Source organism: Centroberyx gerrardi, chromosome 1 (genome assembly GCF_048128805.1).
Source record: "Centroberyx gerrardi isolate f3 chromosome 1, fCenGer3.hap1.cur.20231027, whole genome shotgun sequence".
NCBI lineage: Eukaryota > Metazoa > Chordata > Actinopteri > Beryciformes > Berycidae > Centroberyx > Centroberyx gerrardi.
This window is the reverse complement of record NC_135997.1, coordinates 8,426,061-8,444,656: the sequence shown is the minus strand read 5'-3', so window position 1 is coordinate 8,444,656 and position 18,596 is coordinate 8,426,061. Positions and strand designations below refer to the sequence as shown.

At 43.6% G+C, this 18,596-nt stretch overlaps 2 protein-coding genes across 3 annotated transcripts in view; one reads left to right on the top strand and one right to left on the bottom strand.

The window, feature by feature from the left end:
* The first annotated feature begins 3,101 nt into the window (after positions 1 to 3,101).
* gldn (gliomedin) lies at positions 3,102 to 9,179 on the top strand. Its single transcript, XM_071901453.2, has 10 exons — positions 3,102 to 3,650; positions 4,078 to 4,129; positions 4,218 to 4,235; positions 4,383 to 4,481; positions 5,101 to 5,202; positions 6,090 to 6,215; positions 6,889 to 6,972; positions 7,076 to 7,201; positions 7,504 to 7,654; positions 7,782 to 9,179. The coding sequence occupies exons 1-10, from the start codon at positions 3,102 to 3,104 to the stop codon at positions 8,245 to 8,247; spliced, it is 1,773 nt and encodes a 590-aa protein (XP_071757554.1). The 3' UTR covers positions 8,248 to 9,179.
* A 100-nt stretch (positions 9,180 to 9,279) lies between these two features.
* The window catches only part of dmxl2 (Dmx-like 2), a 41,478-nt gene continuing 32,161 nt past the window's right edge, over positions 9,280 to 18,596 (bottom strand). The window contains exons 43-54 of one of the 2 annotated variants that reach the window (XM_078285385.1): positions 18,137 to 18,254; positions 16,965 to 17,030; positions 15,536 to 15,622; positions 15,316 to 15,437; positions 15,003 to 15,141; positions 13,719 to 13,779; positions 13,300 to 13,427; positions 13,118 to 13,195; positions 12,859 to 12,950; positions 12,696 to 12,748; positions 12,375 to 12,592; positions 9,280 to 11,207 (exon numbers count right to left, since the gene is read on the bottom strand). In XM_078285385.1, the coding sequence (XP_078141511.1) occupies positions 10,998 to 11,207; positions 12,375 to 12,592; positions 12,696 to 12,748; positions 12,859 to 12,950; positions 13,118 to 13,195; positions 13,300 to 13,427; positions 13,719 to 13,779; positions 15,003 to 15,141; positions 15,316 to 15,437; positions 15,536 to 15,622; positions 16,965 to 17,030; positions 18,137 to 18,254 (1,372 nt within the window). In that variant the 3' untranslated portion in view covers positions 9,280 to 10,997. The remainder of the gene's footprint in view (positions 11,208 to 12,374; positions 12,593 to 12,695; positions 12,749 to 12,858; positions 12,951 to 13,117; positions 13,196 to 13,299; positions 13,428 to 13,718; positions 13,780 to 15,002; positions 15,142 to 15,315; positions 15,438 to 15,535; positions 15,623 to 16,964; positions 17,031 to 18,136; positions 18,255 to 18,596) is intronic. The other variant, XM_078285417.1, reaches the window with a different exon arrangement.

Sequence of the window (18,596 nt, the reverse complement as noted above, 5' to 3'; positions counted from 1 at the left end):
ACTACTTTTTTTTTCTTCACATTTTTGCCTGTATCTGATAGCACACAGTAGAAAGAGACAGGGAAGATTGGGAGAGAGAGAGGGGTACCAAATGCAATAACGGTCCTAGGCTGGATTTGAACCCTTTTTTTACAGTCTATGTTTGAACCCAAGATATTGGGGTTACATGCATGAGCCTTAGACAACTGAGCTACTAGGAGACCCTTGGGCAAATGTATTTACCATTGAAATGTCATGGGTTATGCAACTGTAAAGTCAGGGACAAGAGGTGTCATGTGCTGGGGGGAGATGAGTGCCTCTCCATCCACTTCCCTATAATATACAGTACATGCTTGTTTACTGATTGTTCCCGTAACACTATCTGTAACCCTAACCCTTTTCTCGATTATCTGCTGGCTGGGTGCCCGTTTACTTTGAAACTGTTGAAACTTCACTGGTGACATAACACTGTTTAATGTGCATAATGAGGCTTCTCCAAGCGACTGGGTCCCAGAGACGAGGTGGGTGGGGAGTCAGAGATTGTAGGGAGACATAGCAGGTCTTCCGGCAGCTAGACGGACCTCTGCACTGCGGTAGGAGGACAGGTAAGGCTCCTGTCCCAGCGGCTGCACCTCAGGAACGAAGAGACAGAGCCAGAAAAAGGTATAGCAAGAGACTGAGGTCTAGCGAGATAAACCTATAAAGGATTTGGCTAGAGTGGGGATGTCAACCAATTTACATCACACACTTTGATTCACAAATTAGTTTCATGTTTCAGCTGCTGCACGGATATTACATCATCATGCACAAATAGAAGGACATCTTTTGATTAGGATCCTTGCAGTGTACTCTCCTATCTATGTAGACATAATGCTATGAATCAGAAGTCAACATAAGGGATTTGCTCTCCTCGGGGTTCGTTCTCAGCTCTCTCGGAGATGCGGACTGAGCTCAGAGTACGGAGGATGGAAGAGTACAAAGGGAATGACCTCCGTGCTCTGAAGACTGTATATGTACATATCTACTGTAGCAATTCAAGCTGTCCAATAATTGCAGATGTCTGCCAGTGACCTACAGCCTCAGGGGCTCAGGCTCCGACTGTAACAGCAATGTTGCCCTGATGGAAGGCAGGCATGTTTACTCTCTCTCTCTCTCTCTCTCTCTCTCTGTGTGTGTGTGTGTGTGTGTGTGTGCTTACAAGGTATGTGGGGCATAACATGGCTCCAGGAGTATGTATATGTAAGCTACATTAATCCACCACTGCTTCTTATCATCAGATAGGCCAATTAGCTGACTCATTACAACATGTCTGTTAATAAGGTAACTAGTGCAATTACATGAAGTGGGCCAGTTACACTTCATCTTAGTTGCAAAAGGTTGCAGCACACTGGCCAACTCTTCTCTACAGTGAGGAATACTTCAGATGCCTGGAGCAGAAAATGTCATTTTTTTTTTTTTCCCTCCAGTGACCCGTCATTTCTCTGGTGAAATGTCACTTTCCTGGCCCAAATCAGAGCAATGGAAATGGGTCATTGTTGCAGTTGGTGGATGGGAGCTGTGAGGTTGTGGCAAGGTCTAGCGCCTGGGGAGAGATGAGCGGAGGATACCCGAGTTCCTGGAAGAGAGAGAGAGCCGGGGAAGAGAGGGCATGAACTCCGTGAAAACTCCATGGCTCTCCAGTTAGTTGAGAGAGATGGTAATGCGTGTTGAAGTACGATTTAAAAAGTGCTCCCTGAAATCCAACATTCTATTTGTGACATTGCTTTGGCTAGCAGTTGTAGCCATAAATGAATTAGAAGAAATAAAATGTATAGAAATTGAATTTACATTATGAAAACAGAACCTCTACTGAGATAGAAATGTTGTAGGATAGTGTTACGTTAGACTTCAACAACAGCAACATCATATTATATCTTACATATTAATGGATAAGACTATGCCTTATTATATCACATCAATTTTACATAAAAATCTCAAGAATTCCGACAGTAATGTATTTGTCTCTGCAAGTCATGTCTACAAGAGTCAATATCTACGTATTAGATAAAAACTGTTCATCATCTTAAAAACATTGCATAGTAACATATCACATAGTAAGTATCTATAAGCAAAAAACTCATAAGATACAGTATATATTTTTCCTCACCAGTGTTTAGGATGATAAGGAAAGAAATGAAGCATTTTAATATCATCAGATAGCTTTATAGGGTTTTTCATCATTTTTAAGAAGATCTGAATATGGGGGATTAAATGTTTTATTAAAGGATTGTTTTATTTTATTATTATTATTTAAATCCAACCTGTAGAGTGAAGCATATTAGTAAACATCATGGACTGGAGGCCCAGTAGGGATCATGTGAACGAAGTGACATTTGAAAATGCAAAAATGGAAAAAATCAAATGACCAGTTGGTCTGTCTGGTGTTATGCATGTACGTGTGACGTGTGTATATGTGTGTACATGCATGCATGCATACATGCATCCATGTGTGCATGCGTGTGTGTGTGTGTGTGTGTGTGTGTGTGTGTGTGTGTGTGTGTGCGTGTGTGTGTGTGTGTGTGTGTGTGTGATGTCAGTCTGCCCACGGCACAGCAGTAGAATGGGTTGTGCTGAATATAAATCAGGTGACTGAACAGGCGGGGGGTTTCTTCCCAGACAAGCCCAGAGGATTGTGTAATGCCCACTCCTACATTACTGGTTTGCATGTACACACACACATACACACACATATACACGCATACACACAACCCCTACTCCATTTGGCACACAACACAACAAGGACTGTATTTACCAGTCTGCCCTCAGATAGACCACCCGTGCCGACGTCCACATCAAGAGTGGAGCAGAGACACAGAATCGGCGACTGGACTCTATTTGGAGCTTTCAAATAATCTGGACGGGACCTTGAATTTCAGCAAAGGACTTCCTTCCTATTGGATTAACTTGGCTTTAGTTGGTTTGGTTTGCTTTTGGTTGTTGGCGGCATCCTGGGCTCTAAGATCTTAAAGTTTGGCATTCCTCTGTCCTGCTGGACTCTGATCTGCTGGACTTTTGTCCCAACCCAGACTAAGAGGATATCCACTGCTGTACTTGAATTATAATACTGCTCCGTTCCCTTGTATATGCAGAAGCTGGTGGGTGATCCTCGGAAAAGAGGAGGACCGGGGGTAACCATGTGGATCCCGACTCCCAGCATGACTCTCCCTCAGCGCGCGGTGCTGTATGGGGCTTGCGTCGTGGCGCTGATGAACTCCGTGGGCCTTCTGGTGCTCCTAGTCCAGCAGAACCAGCAACGGGTTCGGCTGGAGCAGACGGAGGCGAGGCTGGCGGAGGTGGAGCAGAGCTCGGTGGTGGAGTTCCTCCAGGAGGTGCCCAGAGGAGGAGCGGGGATGCGGGCGAGCAGGGGGGAGCAGCACCAGCACGAGTACCAGTACCAGTACTCCAGGAACAAGAGGAGTCAGGAGCTGGAGAGGGAGCTGGAGAAGGAGTTGAGGCAGGAGCTGAGAGAGCTGGACCAGGAAGAGGGACAGGAGACCAGCCAGGAGGTGGGAGAGGAGCGGGGCAAGAAGATGAGGCATGAGCTGAAGCACAAGCACAGGCACACCCAGGGCTACCACAAGACAGAGGTGCAGGACGACATGATGATGATGATGACTTACTCCATGGTGCCGGTGAGACACTGATCAATAGATAGAGAGAGAGAGAGAGTGAGAGAGAGAGAGCGAGAGAGAGCGAGAGAGAGAGAGAGAGAGAGAGAGAGAGACAGAGAGAGAGAGAGAGAGAGAGAGAGACTCAACTGTGCATTTGTGTGTTGGGGTGTAGGCATAATGTAAATGCATTAATCTTTAACATATATTTGCATTCAGTGTTCTTTCTGTGGTGTCTTGAATTATTGGATAAGTGAAAATGTCTGAACTCTTTTTGTCAAGTCAAAAAAAACAAACAGAAAATGTCTCAGGTGCAGAAATTCAAAAACTCACAGTAATTTGCACACTATAAAGGTAAAAAACCAAAAAGAGGCCAGCTGTCTTGAATTATTGCCCATAATGTGATGCATCAGAGTTTGATTTAATTTTGGTATTTGCTCTTTCCCTTTAGATCAAGTTGTTGATTGATATTTGCAACAGCACTAAGGGAGTCTGCATAGCTGGTACGTCTCACCTAAACACTGTGTGTCCTTTATGATCATGTCCGCAGTAGCACTTTATCCTCTAACACGCCTGTGTGTTCTGTTACAGGACCCCCAGGACCCCCCGGTGAGTAGATGCTGAATTCTGGATCCAAATTTAAAAATCTTGATCTCTCTAAAATCGTGCCTCTTTTGTGGCTTAGTGACCCGTATATCCTTGTTCAAAGTGTTCTCCACACGGCCCACGGTTATGAGTTTTTGTGTGTTTGTGCAGGTTTGCCTGGTCTGGACGGCACGCCTGGCCACAATGGGACTGATGGCATCCCGGGACTGAATGGACTGCCTGGGGAAGACGGAAAACGAGGGAAAAGAGGTAAGGAAAGAGGGGCGCCGGGCGGCTCTATTCTGTCTTTACTCACCATCCATTTATATTAGAGCCTTGGGCAACGGAGGCCATTTTAGTGAAGAACTGTTGGCACAATGTAACAGTCAAAGGGTTGAGTGTAACCTCGGGGTCAAAATACCAAAATACCAAACACACGCAGTCACTCATACAAGCACACACACATGCATTAAGACACACACACACACACACACACACACACACGCAATATACCAACACACTAACTCAACAAGAATTTCCCGATCTATCCGCACACGTAATGTGTCATAATGACGGCAGATTTTATTCACAGTGGGTGCTTCCTGTAATTCAGAAATCACTGAAGCAGAGGTTCAAACAGCTGCCTTTCTCTCACATTCTCCGCTAATATTATTCATGACTGTGGTTTCGGGCTTCGGCTGAATGGGCCGGAAAACTCTCTCCCAGTATTCTCCCACTTCACTGTGTTCTCCTCCATGGCGGATGGCATGATTCACCATGAGGAAGTCAATGGAATGATTCATGGTTCTCACAATAGGCTAAGTGTATTGCGTTTATGAATGCAATCTTGAAAGCATTTTTGATAATTTTCCACCCACCGGGTCGCCAGGTGAGAGAGGAGAATCGGGCGAGAGGGGAGAGCGGGGAGAGCGAGGAGAGCCGGGTCCTCCAGGAGAAAAGGCACAGCCGTCCAATGACGTCATTCTAGAGGGCAAGTAGAGCGTCACGCTCACAGCTTGGTTTCACTTGAGCCATTTGGCATCCCCAGGTGAATTAAACAGGGGTGGAAAGATTAAAGACTAAAACATCTTACTCAAGTAGAAGTATTGTTATGTTGCTGATATTTTACTCAAGTAGAAGTAAAAGTACTGGTGTAAATAAACCCTGATGAAGGCCTCTGTAGCTGCAACGCATAGGTCACCAGCCAAGATAATGTTTTAGCCCAATTTAATAAAGAATTAATTACTTTATCCACTTGAGTGCCTTGGACCTCCTTTTTTATTTTTGAAGACTTCAATCCCTGTCACCAAAGAGCACCAGTGGAAGATACCAGAGACACTTAAGTAGCGCTCCTCTTCTCCTTCTGTACTGGTGTAAATGTCTACTTAAATAAAAGTAAGAAGTAGCTCATTTAAAATGTACTCAGAGTAAAAGTTACTGAGTTACTTTTTAGAAAAGAGAACGTTATTACAATTACAAAATAAAGTGCAAAAAACAGTAAAGCCAGATGACTCTTCTCTTCTTTGCTGACTGACTGTTCACTGCAAATGACAATTGTCCAGTTTCTGATGCTTATGGAGAGCCACAAAATCTGCTCTTCTGTGATTTAAAATGTAACTAAGTACAATAGCCTACTTCAGTAAAAACGTACTTAAACACAAAAAAATAAATGTAACTGTAATTAGTTACTTCCACTCTTAACCAGTGTAGGATATGGCTCGTAAAATTCCCAAACCTGGGAAATGTGATGTCACAATAAAGATACTGTCTGTATCAAGAGGTTTGGCCATACTAAAATAGAAGTAATCGGTCAATAGCAGGGTATAGAACATTATGTTATCTCAGACTATGAGATATTGTCCTCTGTTCTCCACACAGGCCCTCCAGGTCCTCCCGGTCCTCCAGGAGTCCCTGGGCCCATGGGCCCCCCTGGACCCCCGGGCCCCCAGGGGCCTGCCAGGAACAGGAGCCAGAGAGCCCACCTGCATGCTGCTCAGACCCTGGGTGAGATGCCTTTACTGACTCCACCACCCTGATGCTAGCCCTTGGGTTCACCCTTTTTCACACAGCCCTTTAAAACTCTTTATTAGCAACCATAAAAAATTAGATTCTCACCTCATGCTGTGTTACACCTGTTAACCAACATAATTCCTAATCATTATCACAATAGCAAGATTGAGCATTGCACCATGTTGTGGCTGTGTGCGAGAAAAGAAAAGGTTCTCATAACTAACAGGTGTAATGTTTTGCTTGGAAGTTATGGTTCTCGTGGGGGGGGGGGCTGGTGTATTTGTCTGAGAAGTAGGGTGAGATGAGGATGGGACAACAGCTGGAGCTTTGCAGGTGTGTGTTTGTGTGTGTGTTGCCATCTTCCTGATACTCTTAGTTGATATCTGGTTGCAAAACTAAACTCCTGAACTCTGAATTGGAACACAGATGTCCTCAGTTTGAATAAAACACCTACCTGTCGCTAAAATGATTTTTTTGTGTTCTGATAGCTAGTGTGGAGGATGTTTATGACAGCAAAAAGTTTTAAATTGGTCAGATTTTACCGTAACACAACAACAGAGCTACAGTTCTGGTACGGTAGATGTTATTATCTTTAAATAGTTATCTACCAATTATATTTTACTAGTAATTCAACACTGTGACACATGACATTATCAAACTCTTTCAGCGCTGATACACGCTGTTCCAAATGATGAAACCTCGTCTGCAAAGGAGGCTGGGAAACTACGAGAGATGCCGGCTAAGAAGAACGGTATGTACTTTCGGAGATTTTCCTCATAGATGTGGATGGTCGGTGTTGTTGTGTGACAGAGAAGCATGCTGCTGAGCCTGTTGTTATCTCGTCTGCCCCTCAGACTGCCTGATCAAGTCCCTGATCAACCCCAGGAATGTGACCAAGATGGAGACCACATTTGGCACGTGGATGAAAGACACCGCTCAGCTGAACGATGAGCGCATATGGGTGGCAGAACACTTCTCTGGTAGGTTGGCCACAGAGGACAGATGGTGAAAACCCAGCGTGGACACTGATGATGCAGTCACAGGTTATTTAGTCAAGATGTGCCATCAATCTCTTTGTGTTCCACACCAAGGTCGCTGGTTTCAGTGTGACAGAGATACTGGGGACATAAGACTGTAGGACCTTAAAAAAGCCCTATAAATACCTGATTTTTTCAGCCCCCTGCAGCCTGGCTCACCTCGACCACTCAATCACCAGCACTCCTCCCACCATCTAAAACTTTGTTTCGGAGTTATAATGAATCATTGCCTCTCTCCTCTCCAGGTCGTGTGGTGAAGGAGTATAAAAGCATCGCCTCCTTCCAGAACAGCAGCAGTGACATTGTGGATGTCAGGAAGTTTTATCAGGGCTGCGGCCACACTGTTCACAATGGCTCCTTCTACTATCATATTGCTGGCACCTCCAGCATCGCCAGGTAAAGGATCACTTTCACAGTGTGTGATGCAAAGTTAGATGCTTCGCTGTTGTTTCCATTCGTGTGAATTGATGACATGATCAAATTATCCCACTAGGTTAAGAACCTGATTCCTTTGTGTTCACAGATTTGACCTGCGCTCCAAGAGGCTTCACACTCTCGCTATAGACAACGCTTTGTACCACAACCTCTCCTACCTGCTCCACAACTCCAAAACCTACTTCAAACTGGCGGCAGATGAGAACGGCCTGTGGCTGATCTTTGCCTCCAGTGTGGATGAGAGCGTCATGGTCGCCCAGCTGGACCAGAAGACCTTCTCCGTCATCTCCTATATTAACACCACGTACCCCCGCACCAAGGCCGGCAACGCCTTCATCGCCTGCGGAGTTCTGTATGTCACCGACACCAAGGACACTAGAGTCACCTTCGCCTTCGACCTGCTGAAGGGCAAACCCGTCAACGTAACCTTTGACCTGAGGTCGCCAGGCGGGGTGCTGGCCATGCTCTCCTACAGTCCCAAGGACAGACACCTGTATGTATGGGACCACAGCTACGTCCGGCTGTATGTGGTCCACTTCATCTCTGATGACTGAGCACCTCAGCCTCTACACTATATCTGATCATGAAAGACCAGTACTCAGATATGGATATTACATACTGTCATCTGCTTTTATTCTGTATCGCTACTGTCATGTGAAAACCTCGTAACATTACATGTTTCTCTATGGGTTTAATAAAGTAGAAAAAAGTCTGCACATCTAAAAAACTTACTACAGGTGCTGGATCAAAACATTTTAGACAGAGAGAAAGAGGTAAAATCAGCATGGTATTGATAGCTCTTACCTCTTTCTCTCTATGGGTTGAGACAAACTCTACCACCTCAAACCCTTTCAAACCCCACTGGATAATCTCAAAAAACGCATGACGGCAAAGCCAAAGACCAAGGCCATTTTTTTTAGTTCCTGAAGAGATTATGTTTTGGAGATAAGAGGTTTTCATTTGACAGCAGCGATATGCGAGTCAGTGCAGAGGGAAGTGCCTTTCCGAAGGCTTAAGGTCCTGCTGAGTACTGAATATTCACTCATATCTGTGTACGCTGGTCACGTTCTTGTTTTCCCTGTCAGTATTCAAGGACTCAACCATCAGCTAAAGCTGTAATCAGTTCATATAGATCACAATATCATTAAATGAAGGAAATCAAGCTCTTACTCAATAATTATTGTGTTACGGTGTCAAAAGTAAACATTAGTGCTGTATTTATATCCTATTCCCATTGTACATGTGAGGTTATGGAACAACTAACAGTGTGAAAAGGTTTTGTTATCATTTTGTATGCATCAATCACTTGTATGATATATATGTTGTACTCATAACTTGACTTTCAAGGTCGCCTGTGTTGTAAATGATTCTGTTCTTTCCTGTATTTGCATGTTAATTATCTGAAATGCATTTTTATATGGACATACTGTATGTTTCGGTACAATTTCTGATACCCCCTTATATTTTGTACATATATACAGTCCACATGCCTTTTTGGTGAAGCAGCATGATCCTTGGTCACTGCTAATTATTACTATTGACAGAAAAGAAAAGAAAAAAAAAAAAACAGCGTAAAATCACCCCGATGAAATAAAAAGAATTTATTCACTTTACAAAGGTAAAACTCTGACCGTGGTAGAATAGCCTGTTCTCTCAAACACCTCCAGACTCAAGTGCCCTAGTAAGTGTCTTCCCATGTAGTTGGCTTCATATTTGCATTAGATACACACACACATACACACAGCAGACGCCAGTAGGACCATTGGTAAAACACTTAAGATACATACAGTACACATAGTGGGCAGAAAGAGGGAGAGAAACACAAATCTCTTTAATAAATACCATACATACACTTAACAAAAGTTACAACTAATCCAGCTGGTATGATACAAACCAAAAATAAAGAAAACGCTTTCATGTTTGTACAAGCTGTTGTGGTATTTCATATATATATATATATATTTATATAATTTATATATTAAAACTATTTCAAACTTTTTACTACTAGGCCAAATAAAGCCAGACATTCATTTGTATATAACAGTTTCTTCTTCAATAACCTATTTATTTGAAATAAACTTTTATAGTGTCTCCAGATTTTGAGTGCAAATATCTATTCCTTATGGATGAAACGGTAAAAACAACTAGCGAGGTAACACACACTTACATACAGTATACCATGTTGCACTATCTTCCAGTCAGATACAGTAAAACCCCTTACATTCCTAACATAAAAGGCAATAAGTTAAACATAAATATCAATAGTTTTACAAAGGAATTGTGGACCAAACAAACAAACACAAACATATAAATAATTTAAATAATAAAATTTAAAAAAAAGAAAACAATATCTTGTGCAAAACCAGAAGTGAACCTTTGTGTTTCTGCTCAGGGTGGGTGGGCGTTTGGGTTTGGACCAGACAGATGGAGACATTGAAACCACAGTCACAGGAGTAAAACACATCATCTTCCCAACAGGAATGTTCTAGCAGTGAGTCTGCCACACAAACAGGCATTTGAGGGCAGGTGGGCGGGCAGGCGTACAGATGGCAGACACAGCAGAGTGAGCACACACTCGAGGACCGGAACCGGGCCGGGTCGAGCCCCCGAACCAGGAGAGGCCGGAGTGTGTGACTGGGCAGCCAGTGAAACAGGGGGGTCACTATAGGAGCAATGCGCCATCAACTCTTCCATAAGGGCAGAGAAAAGCCGGGGGAAGGGGCAGGGGGGCAAAACCAGTGAAACAAAATGCAGATTCCAACAACTTGATTCACACCGGAAACCACTGACTTAATAACAAACCACAGTGCTGGTTAAAGTAGATGCTAAGAGATTTTCAGCTGTGGGCACAAAATGACGACAGTTACACACTTTTAAAATTTTTGCTTGAGCACTTTTACAGAGCACTATCAATAGACCTGTGATTGCACCGCGTAACGAGAACAGGACATGCATAGCTTCCCTATGGACACACTCTACGAGTAGAGATTCTTCAATAAAATTACAATAAATCTAGCTTTAAAATCAAGTATGATACCTTTTGCTTGTAACTCTTTGCTTTCAGACTTTGGGAAAAAGAAAAAAATATTCGCAGCTCCGTTTATCACTCTGGATATGATTTACGTTAACAGTAAACCCATGGAACAGTGCACACTCTGAAAGCTGCCAAAAGCATGGTGATCTCTTGACTACTTGACTTCCCCCGTCAATTAAAACCATTGATGTCTAGCGAGTGTTACATATGTCTTAGTGTTTTCTCTCTCTGTCTCTTTCCTCTTCGGACCCTTAGCAGTGGAAGTAGGCGTTACAGGACGTCGAAGATGCTGTTGGGGATGTTGTAGCGGTCGGGGAGGACTCTCATCTTCAGCGTGCCGTCCGCTCCGCAGGTGAAGATGCGGTTACCGGGCCGGGTCTCCACCTGCATGACGCCGGCGCCGATGTTGCGGAAGATGGACTGCTTGGCGTGCTCGTTGCTAAAAGAGTGCATGAGCCCGTGACCTGCTAGCTTCCACACCTAGAGCGAGAGAAATGAAAAGAAGGGTTAGTGGGAGGTGGATTTTTTTTTTTTCAAAAGCAGAGTGAGCAGCCTACTCATCTTGATTATTTTGAAACTATGTCAAGGTGTTGTAAATATAATTTTGTACAAAACAAGTCTGTTCTTTATTGAGCAGTAACAAATTGATACAGGCACTTGAACTGCATAATGTCCTGCCATAATCACCATAATATATTAAACATAACCTGAGGTCATTATTTAAGCTAATTAATGCATTAATTTGCAAATATTTCTATGTCAACATTCTTGTCTTCACATAACATGTGGGTGGTATTAATATGAACAGGCACTCTGCAGACACTTTGCTAAAGCATTAAGGAGTTATACTAGTTTCGAGAAAATCACTCTTTCCTCATTAAAATGCAAAATTATGCAGGAAGGTGCTCTGAAATCTAATCAGATCATCTACTCTATAGGGAGAACCTGTAATGTAAGTATGAGGTATGAGACAGAGAGACAGACACCACCATGATGATATAATGTCCTGTATACCATAGACCATGGTGGCAGGAAATAAAAACAAGTAGCTATTGTATTATTGTGAAAATTTTACTTTAAAATTAGTTAATATATGAATTATTGGAGTCCACCTGGTAACCCTAAAGTGCTGTGGTAACACAGTGTTGTTGTAACTGAGAGAATCACTTAAAATATTTAATTCATGCATTAACTTAGCCTATTTTCTAAGTGGCTAATGTTACCGTTTTCTCACACTGCTGGCTCCCTAGTTGATCAGCTACACACTGTTCAACTAGGGAGCCAGAGGGCTGAGATCCGATTCAAGTGAACTGATAATTAATTGGTCTTTATGTCACTGCCACAAATGTGCCGTGAGACTGTACAGGATCTGTACTTGTTCTTTATTGAGACAGTGGGAAAGTAGAGAGGGAGACAGAGAGAAAGAAAAACCTAAAAGAGAAAACTAGGACAGTGGGGACACATGTGATTCCAGAGACAGGGGGCCTTAACCGCTGGACTCTGTGTGCATGGAGGAGGATTTTCTGATTATATCTAGTAGGGTCCTATCTAGGGTGAAGCACTAATCTTCTGTACACAGCCAATGCGTGACTGTAAATGCTAATGTGTTTTGTCAGGGCAGTGAGTGAGTGGCGGAGCACGTGTCACCTTCATGTTGCCCTCTGCAGAGCCGGTGACAAAGAAGTCCTCGGAGGCATCCAGCGCCAGGGCCTTGATGGCCGAGTCGTGGGCCTGGAAAGTGTGGAGCAGCTGCCGCTGGCGGACGTCAAACACGCACACAAAGCCCTTCCTGCCTCCGGTGATCAGCAACTGCTGTTTAGGAGCGTACTGCAGCACAGTGGCCCCGTTCTCATGGCAGGGGAACGCTGATGGGGGGAGACACATGGATGAGATAAATTTGAAACGGATGACCACACAACTGTGAAAAAGGTTAAATTTGTCTTGTTTGAAGCGTTCGGGATTTCTTACCGTGGACCATGGTATTGCTAGGTGAAATCAGAGTATCCCACAGGCATACATTTCTGTGGAGAAAGGAAACCATGGCAAGTATTAGTCAAAGAATGACAACAGGCAAAGAGCAGTGTTAGATAAAAGCTGGTGTTCCCCCAGTAGATGCAGTGCTGGTGCTGACCTGCTGTCGTTGGACTGCCCGGCCGTGGCGATGAGGCTGGAGGAGGTGATGAAGGCAAAGTCACCACAGGTCTTAGTGTGGCACTGCCAACTCTGGTGGCAGGAACAAGAAGAGGAGAAACGAGGAAAAAAACAAAAGTGAGAAGGATGATTAGTCAACAATGCTGTTCGATTATCACAATTCACATTTTGTTCTATGTCTTGTACTGGCTAGCATCCACATGCATTTGGGTGTGTGGGTGGGGTGTGGATGCCCTCACCAGGTAGGGTTTGGGGTTGGAGGATGTCTGGTTGACCTGCCAGAGACTGAGGAAGCCTTCTCCGTCAGCAACTCCACACTACATAGAGAAGAATACAGAGAAATCAGAACAGCCACACCAAATAGACAAAACATAGGCACTGTGATGTGTGTGTGTGTGTGTGTGTGTGTGCGTGTGTGTACCTTATTGCCCTGGGAGTTGAAGTAGAGGCGGGTGACTCTGGCGTTGCCTGCTTGTCTGAAGCAGATGAGCTGCTGAGGTCTGTTCCACTCAAACATCCTCACACTACCGTCCTGAGCCCCCGTCATGTCTGACGCACACACACACACACACACACACACACACACACACACACACACACACACACACACACACACACACACACACACACACACGGAAAGAGAGAAAGAGACAGAAAGAGAGAGGGAGGAAGAGAAAGCGAGACAGAGAGAGATTTACAAACAGAGAGAGAGATAAGAGAGAGAGGAGGAGAGAGGCAGAGAATTATAAAGCGTTCAAAATTCAACTGTGTATTTGGGAAAACGTGACACGTGACAGGAGGCGACAAGCCTCTGGCCACATTCCCAGAGTGTGCACTTACAATACTGATATATGGGGTGCGATGTCATTCTCTTCACATTGTTTAGATTCCTCTTCATGATCTGAAAAACATCACCAGCAAAACATTAACATGGGGTCTTACTATGGGGCTTAACTTGAAACAACTTCAGGTGAATCAAAACTCCTCTGTAGCAGTAGTGGAAGATGTCTTGGTGTGGCGTTCCACTGCTGCTGAATGATGCAATGCTACAGGCTTCTGAAGAAACAGGCTGTAAACAGCAGTGAGACTGACTACAACCCTCCTTCCCTTGAGAAACCCCCTACTCTGAGCCAGTGAACCTGTATGACACCGTCTGTCCTCTGTCCACTGTCTGCTGAGTGTACCGTGCTCAGTATTTATCACCGCGGCTGGGACATGGAGAACCCAGGCTGTGTGTGACGCAGGTCTGTACCTTGGGTAGCCGGCTGCGGGAGCTGCTGCTATCTGTGTTTATACGCGTCCATCTCTAACATACAAACACACACCCACTCTGTATCGGCCTCCATAGACTCAGCAGGCCAGCTGTTTAGTCGTCACGGCTCAGTTTGGCTCGGCACTGATAAGGATTAAAAATACAAACTTCTTCCCAAAACGTGTAGGGCCACAGACTGCAGAACAAAGTCAGCAGTCAGTTGCCTTTCTGATGTTTGATGTGTCTGATGTTTCTCTCATGGTCACGTTTTGAACCGTTTGGCATTTAATAAATCTAATATATAATAACTCAACAGTTTGAATGGGGAATGCGGAAAATCATATAAAATACAAGAGCATTGCATCCATAACAGAGCAGAGTCTAGGCCAGTGGTTCTCAACATGATGTCCGGGGACCACCAGGGGTCCTTGAGGGGGTTCCAGTGGGTCCCCAGCAAATTGATGAATTGTTAAACTTCACCATTATTTAAGAAGTTAACACAATTAGAGAATGTAAAATAATGACTATTTTGGTCATAGTTTCTCTGTTATCTCTCTACCTACAATTCAGATAGTCATGGAATTCTGGACAAAATCATATCTAACAATAAAAATATTCTCAGATTTGGGTCCAAGAGACAAAATCTCATCAAATGGGGGACCGTGGCCCTAATGTGGACTAAATGAGGGGTCCTTGATATGAAAAAGATTGAGAATCACAGGTCTAGGCAGTCTGAAGGTACCACAGCAGACCTTAGTTTCCCCCTGCTGGCAACTACTAGCAACTACATCCCTATTACCGACTGAAAACTGTCACATTTGGACTGGGTGTGTGTTTGTGTATGTGTGTGTTTGTAGTGTGTAGTCTCATACCACGCTGGCTCCCATGCTCGTCTGCCCACTGCCCAGCCATGGCATGGATGCAGAGACCGGCATCTGCGGTGGTGCGAAGGGGACAGTGCTGGCCTGGGCGATGTTGGTGTGAGACGAACGGTAGTCTGCATCGTCAGAGCTGCAAAACAAAACACAACCATGAACTAACCTGCACCACCACAGGCACTGAGCAATGTTCTTCAGAGTTGTTTAGTGGCACAACACCATGTGTGTGTAGGGAAGGGAAGGGAAGAGCGGTGCTGTCCCAGTGAGGACAAACAAGATGCCATCAATGAGCCACCATGACTCTGACCTGCGGGACTCCTTGTCAAAGTCCTCTCCGATCCAGGTAAAGGGCTGGGCAGCCACCAGAGTGGACACATCCACCTCTTGGACATCATGAGTGGACGCCAACACTATCTCATTGGAGTTAGCCTGGGGAAGAAAGAGAACATACAGGTAGACTGAGCAGCAACTCGGACAGAAATGCAGCAGTGATGTGACAGTATTTCAGCCACACTGGTAACTCCTACCTTATTAATGGCAAAGGCCATGATTATATCAGACTCCTTGTGGATGATTTTAGCCTTGCCTCCTGGGTAGCCCAGATCCGCCTCCACCTGGAAACACCAGGGATGGAAATACATCAGAAGCCAAGACACATTATAGATAAGGAGCTCCGGGGGCATGAGAGAAAAAAAAATAAAAGCCTATTTCTAGTATTTTTAACAGTTAAAATGGGAATGAGCAGAGGAGGGTGGAAAATATGTATTAAGTAACACTTCCAAGTCGTTGTTTTGAGCCATCAAGTCACTCCAAAGAATACTCCCACTTCACGTGAACACTGCATAAACTACAGCCACATTCACCAAGGGAGGGGGATAGTCATTGTAGAGTGTGATGAAATGTAGGAGGAAAGAAAGACAGACAAAAAGACAAAAAGAAATAAACACAGCACACAATTCAATATTGATGATTTCAACTGTTGATTCAGGTTTCCCCGGTGACACCACCCTGCGCAGTCGGCAAGCCTCACACAGCCCCGCCACAGTGAGCATGCATGTTAGTAGGTCTATGTGCCACGTCTCTGAGGGGAGACCCTAGCTGGGAGGAGGATTAATGCATTTGAGTCCAGCAGAATCAGCCCAGCTAGACAGGAGGAAGGAGCGAGAAGAGAACAGAGCGAGACGTGTTACGGACGGGGGAGTGTGAGGAGGTGAGGTTATGTGAGCGGAGGTCCTAGGTGTTTCCAGTGAGAAGTAGAGATTAGACGTTAGATCTCAGAGCCTTGAGTAGATTTTCTGCCAGATGAATGGGGCAGGCAGACAGAGAGAGCAAGAGCAGTCACTATCGGGCCAAACTGGAGAGGTTTTCCCAATACGGTACTACTGCTAACCCCGACCTAGGGCTGGGCGATAATTCAATATAATTGTTTATCATCTTTCAGTGGAATCATATCGTGATTTTGGGATATCGTGACACGCATGTCTAAATTGATGATGATAAGCAAAATTTATTTTAAAACTCCTGACAAAATGAGGTATGGTAGGAATATTATTTGAAAATTTCAGTTTTGTTTTACATCACACCAAACATTTTATTGTCATGACACCCTGAAGAAGGCATAATGCCGAAACATGGTGATGTAAAATAAATATTTTCATATGGAGAGAAGTGTGCAACCTTCATATAATTACTTAATCACACCAAGCATTACCATTAGGTTCAATGGGATGAACACTCATTTGATTATTTAATATGATTTTGCATATATACATGAGCCATATCATGATATTTATTGATATGGTAAAAAAAATACTATAATAAAAGTATTGCGATATTAATTTCAACCAAATATACAGTAACTTTTGATGCTCCTGTTCCTCCGAGCTTGGCTGCATAGTGACTCTCCCAGATGGACAGACAGACAGAGCCGGGGCCTGGGCTGGTGAGTGATACTACCTTATCGGGACTGCTAGCTCCTGCTATGCAGTTTGGGCTTACACGGTCCATGTGGCTGTCTACAGACTACACAACACACACACACACAAAGGCAATATGGACGCAAAACACACAAACACGGCACAACACAAAACACATGCACAAACACAGAAAAATAAAACATGGAATGAAAAGAAAATGAAAAGGGTTGACAGGGTTTTTGATGTATACTTTGTGATTGGATGTAAGGAGCTGTCGACCCACTCAACCTCATTAGCATGGAGCTATAGTCATGTAGGAGGAGTGGAGATAGGATGGGGACTGTGGATCTTACTGCTAAGACGGTAACAGTTACATTTGAAGTCATCTGTCTACTACAGTCAGCAAACATCTAAATAAATATTCTAATAATAGGAGACTAAGCATCTGGGACTAGAATCCCTAAGGTCTATATTCAATTTTGGACCGGCAGCTACAGTAGCAGTCTATCATGAAAATGATTATATAATCATGATCGGTTCCAGACATCACAGAAAGCAGTGGACTGTCCTGTACTTGATGTCTGAGCAGTCAAATCAATAATGATAATAATAATAATTATATTAATAGAGATAAATGCTCAGTCAGCACTTTTCTGGGTATTGTGGTGAATTGGTGGTCTTGGATATCAGTTTTAGAGCTGGGTTTCAAAATGTTACCAAGGCACTTCAATTTATAAATAAAACAATTATTTATTGAGGCAAACAATCGACCAGTTGAAGCCCATGGTGATGAAGACCTTAATAAATAGTTATCTGTAAGTTGAAGTACCTTGAAACACAATAATAATAATAATGATAATCAAAAGCATATGCTCAGTGAGCGCTATCAGTGTTCCTACTTCATTTTTACAGGTAGAGAGCAACATACAAACATTTTCCATGGCTGGAAATCTAGTGATCAGATTAGGTTTTCTTAGGGTAACCCAGATATGCTGTGCAATAAGGAATGCATATTACTTAAAAGTAAGAAAATAATAAATACATGTGTTAAGTATAAAAATGTGGTGGGAAATGAACAAAGAACAAAAATGCAGGCATTCTGGTGTGGCTATGAAATAAAATAAAATGATGATGGTTCATCATCATGACTAATGAACACTGTATGAAAAAACACATCGAAACAGAGATCTGGACAGTCTGTGGGCTGCTGACCTCGCTCTGCTTCCTTTTCTTCGTGAAGATGTAACGGATCAAAGTCTCCTGAAGAACTTCCTGCTTGACCAGGAAATGCCAAAGACGCCGAGCCGGGAAGGACAGGTGGTTCTTCGTCCTGACAAATAAAAACAGGGACAAAAATACATTGGTAACATGTGGTGCTGGGTATTTTCAGGGACCTTACGTCATGGTGTGAGTTTGATACTATGGGATACGACACAATCTGATACTTCACACATCGATATTATATACGACGACTGAAATTTACAGTGTATCTGTATAGTATTGTGATAAATACTTGTGTGCATTACTGATATGGCTTAAGGGATGAAATGAAGAAAAAACTGGTTTTAATATTTCCATTCCTCTGTATTAGGCAAATGCAGTTCTGTGTGCTGTAGTGCACTGAAACAACTTGTAATAACATGTAAACATATACTCACAACACACTGAAACA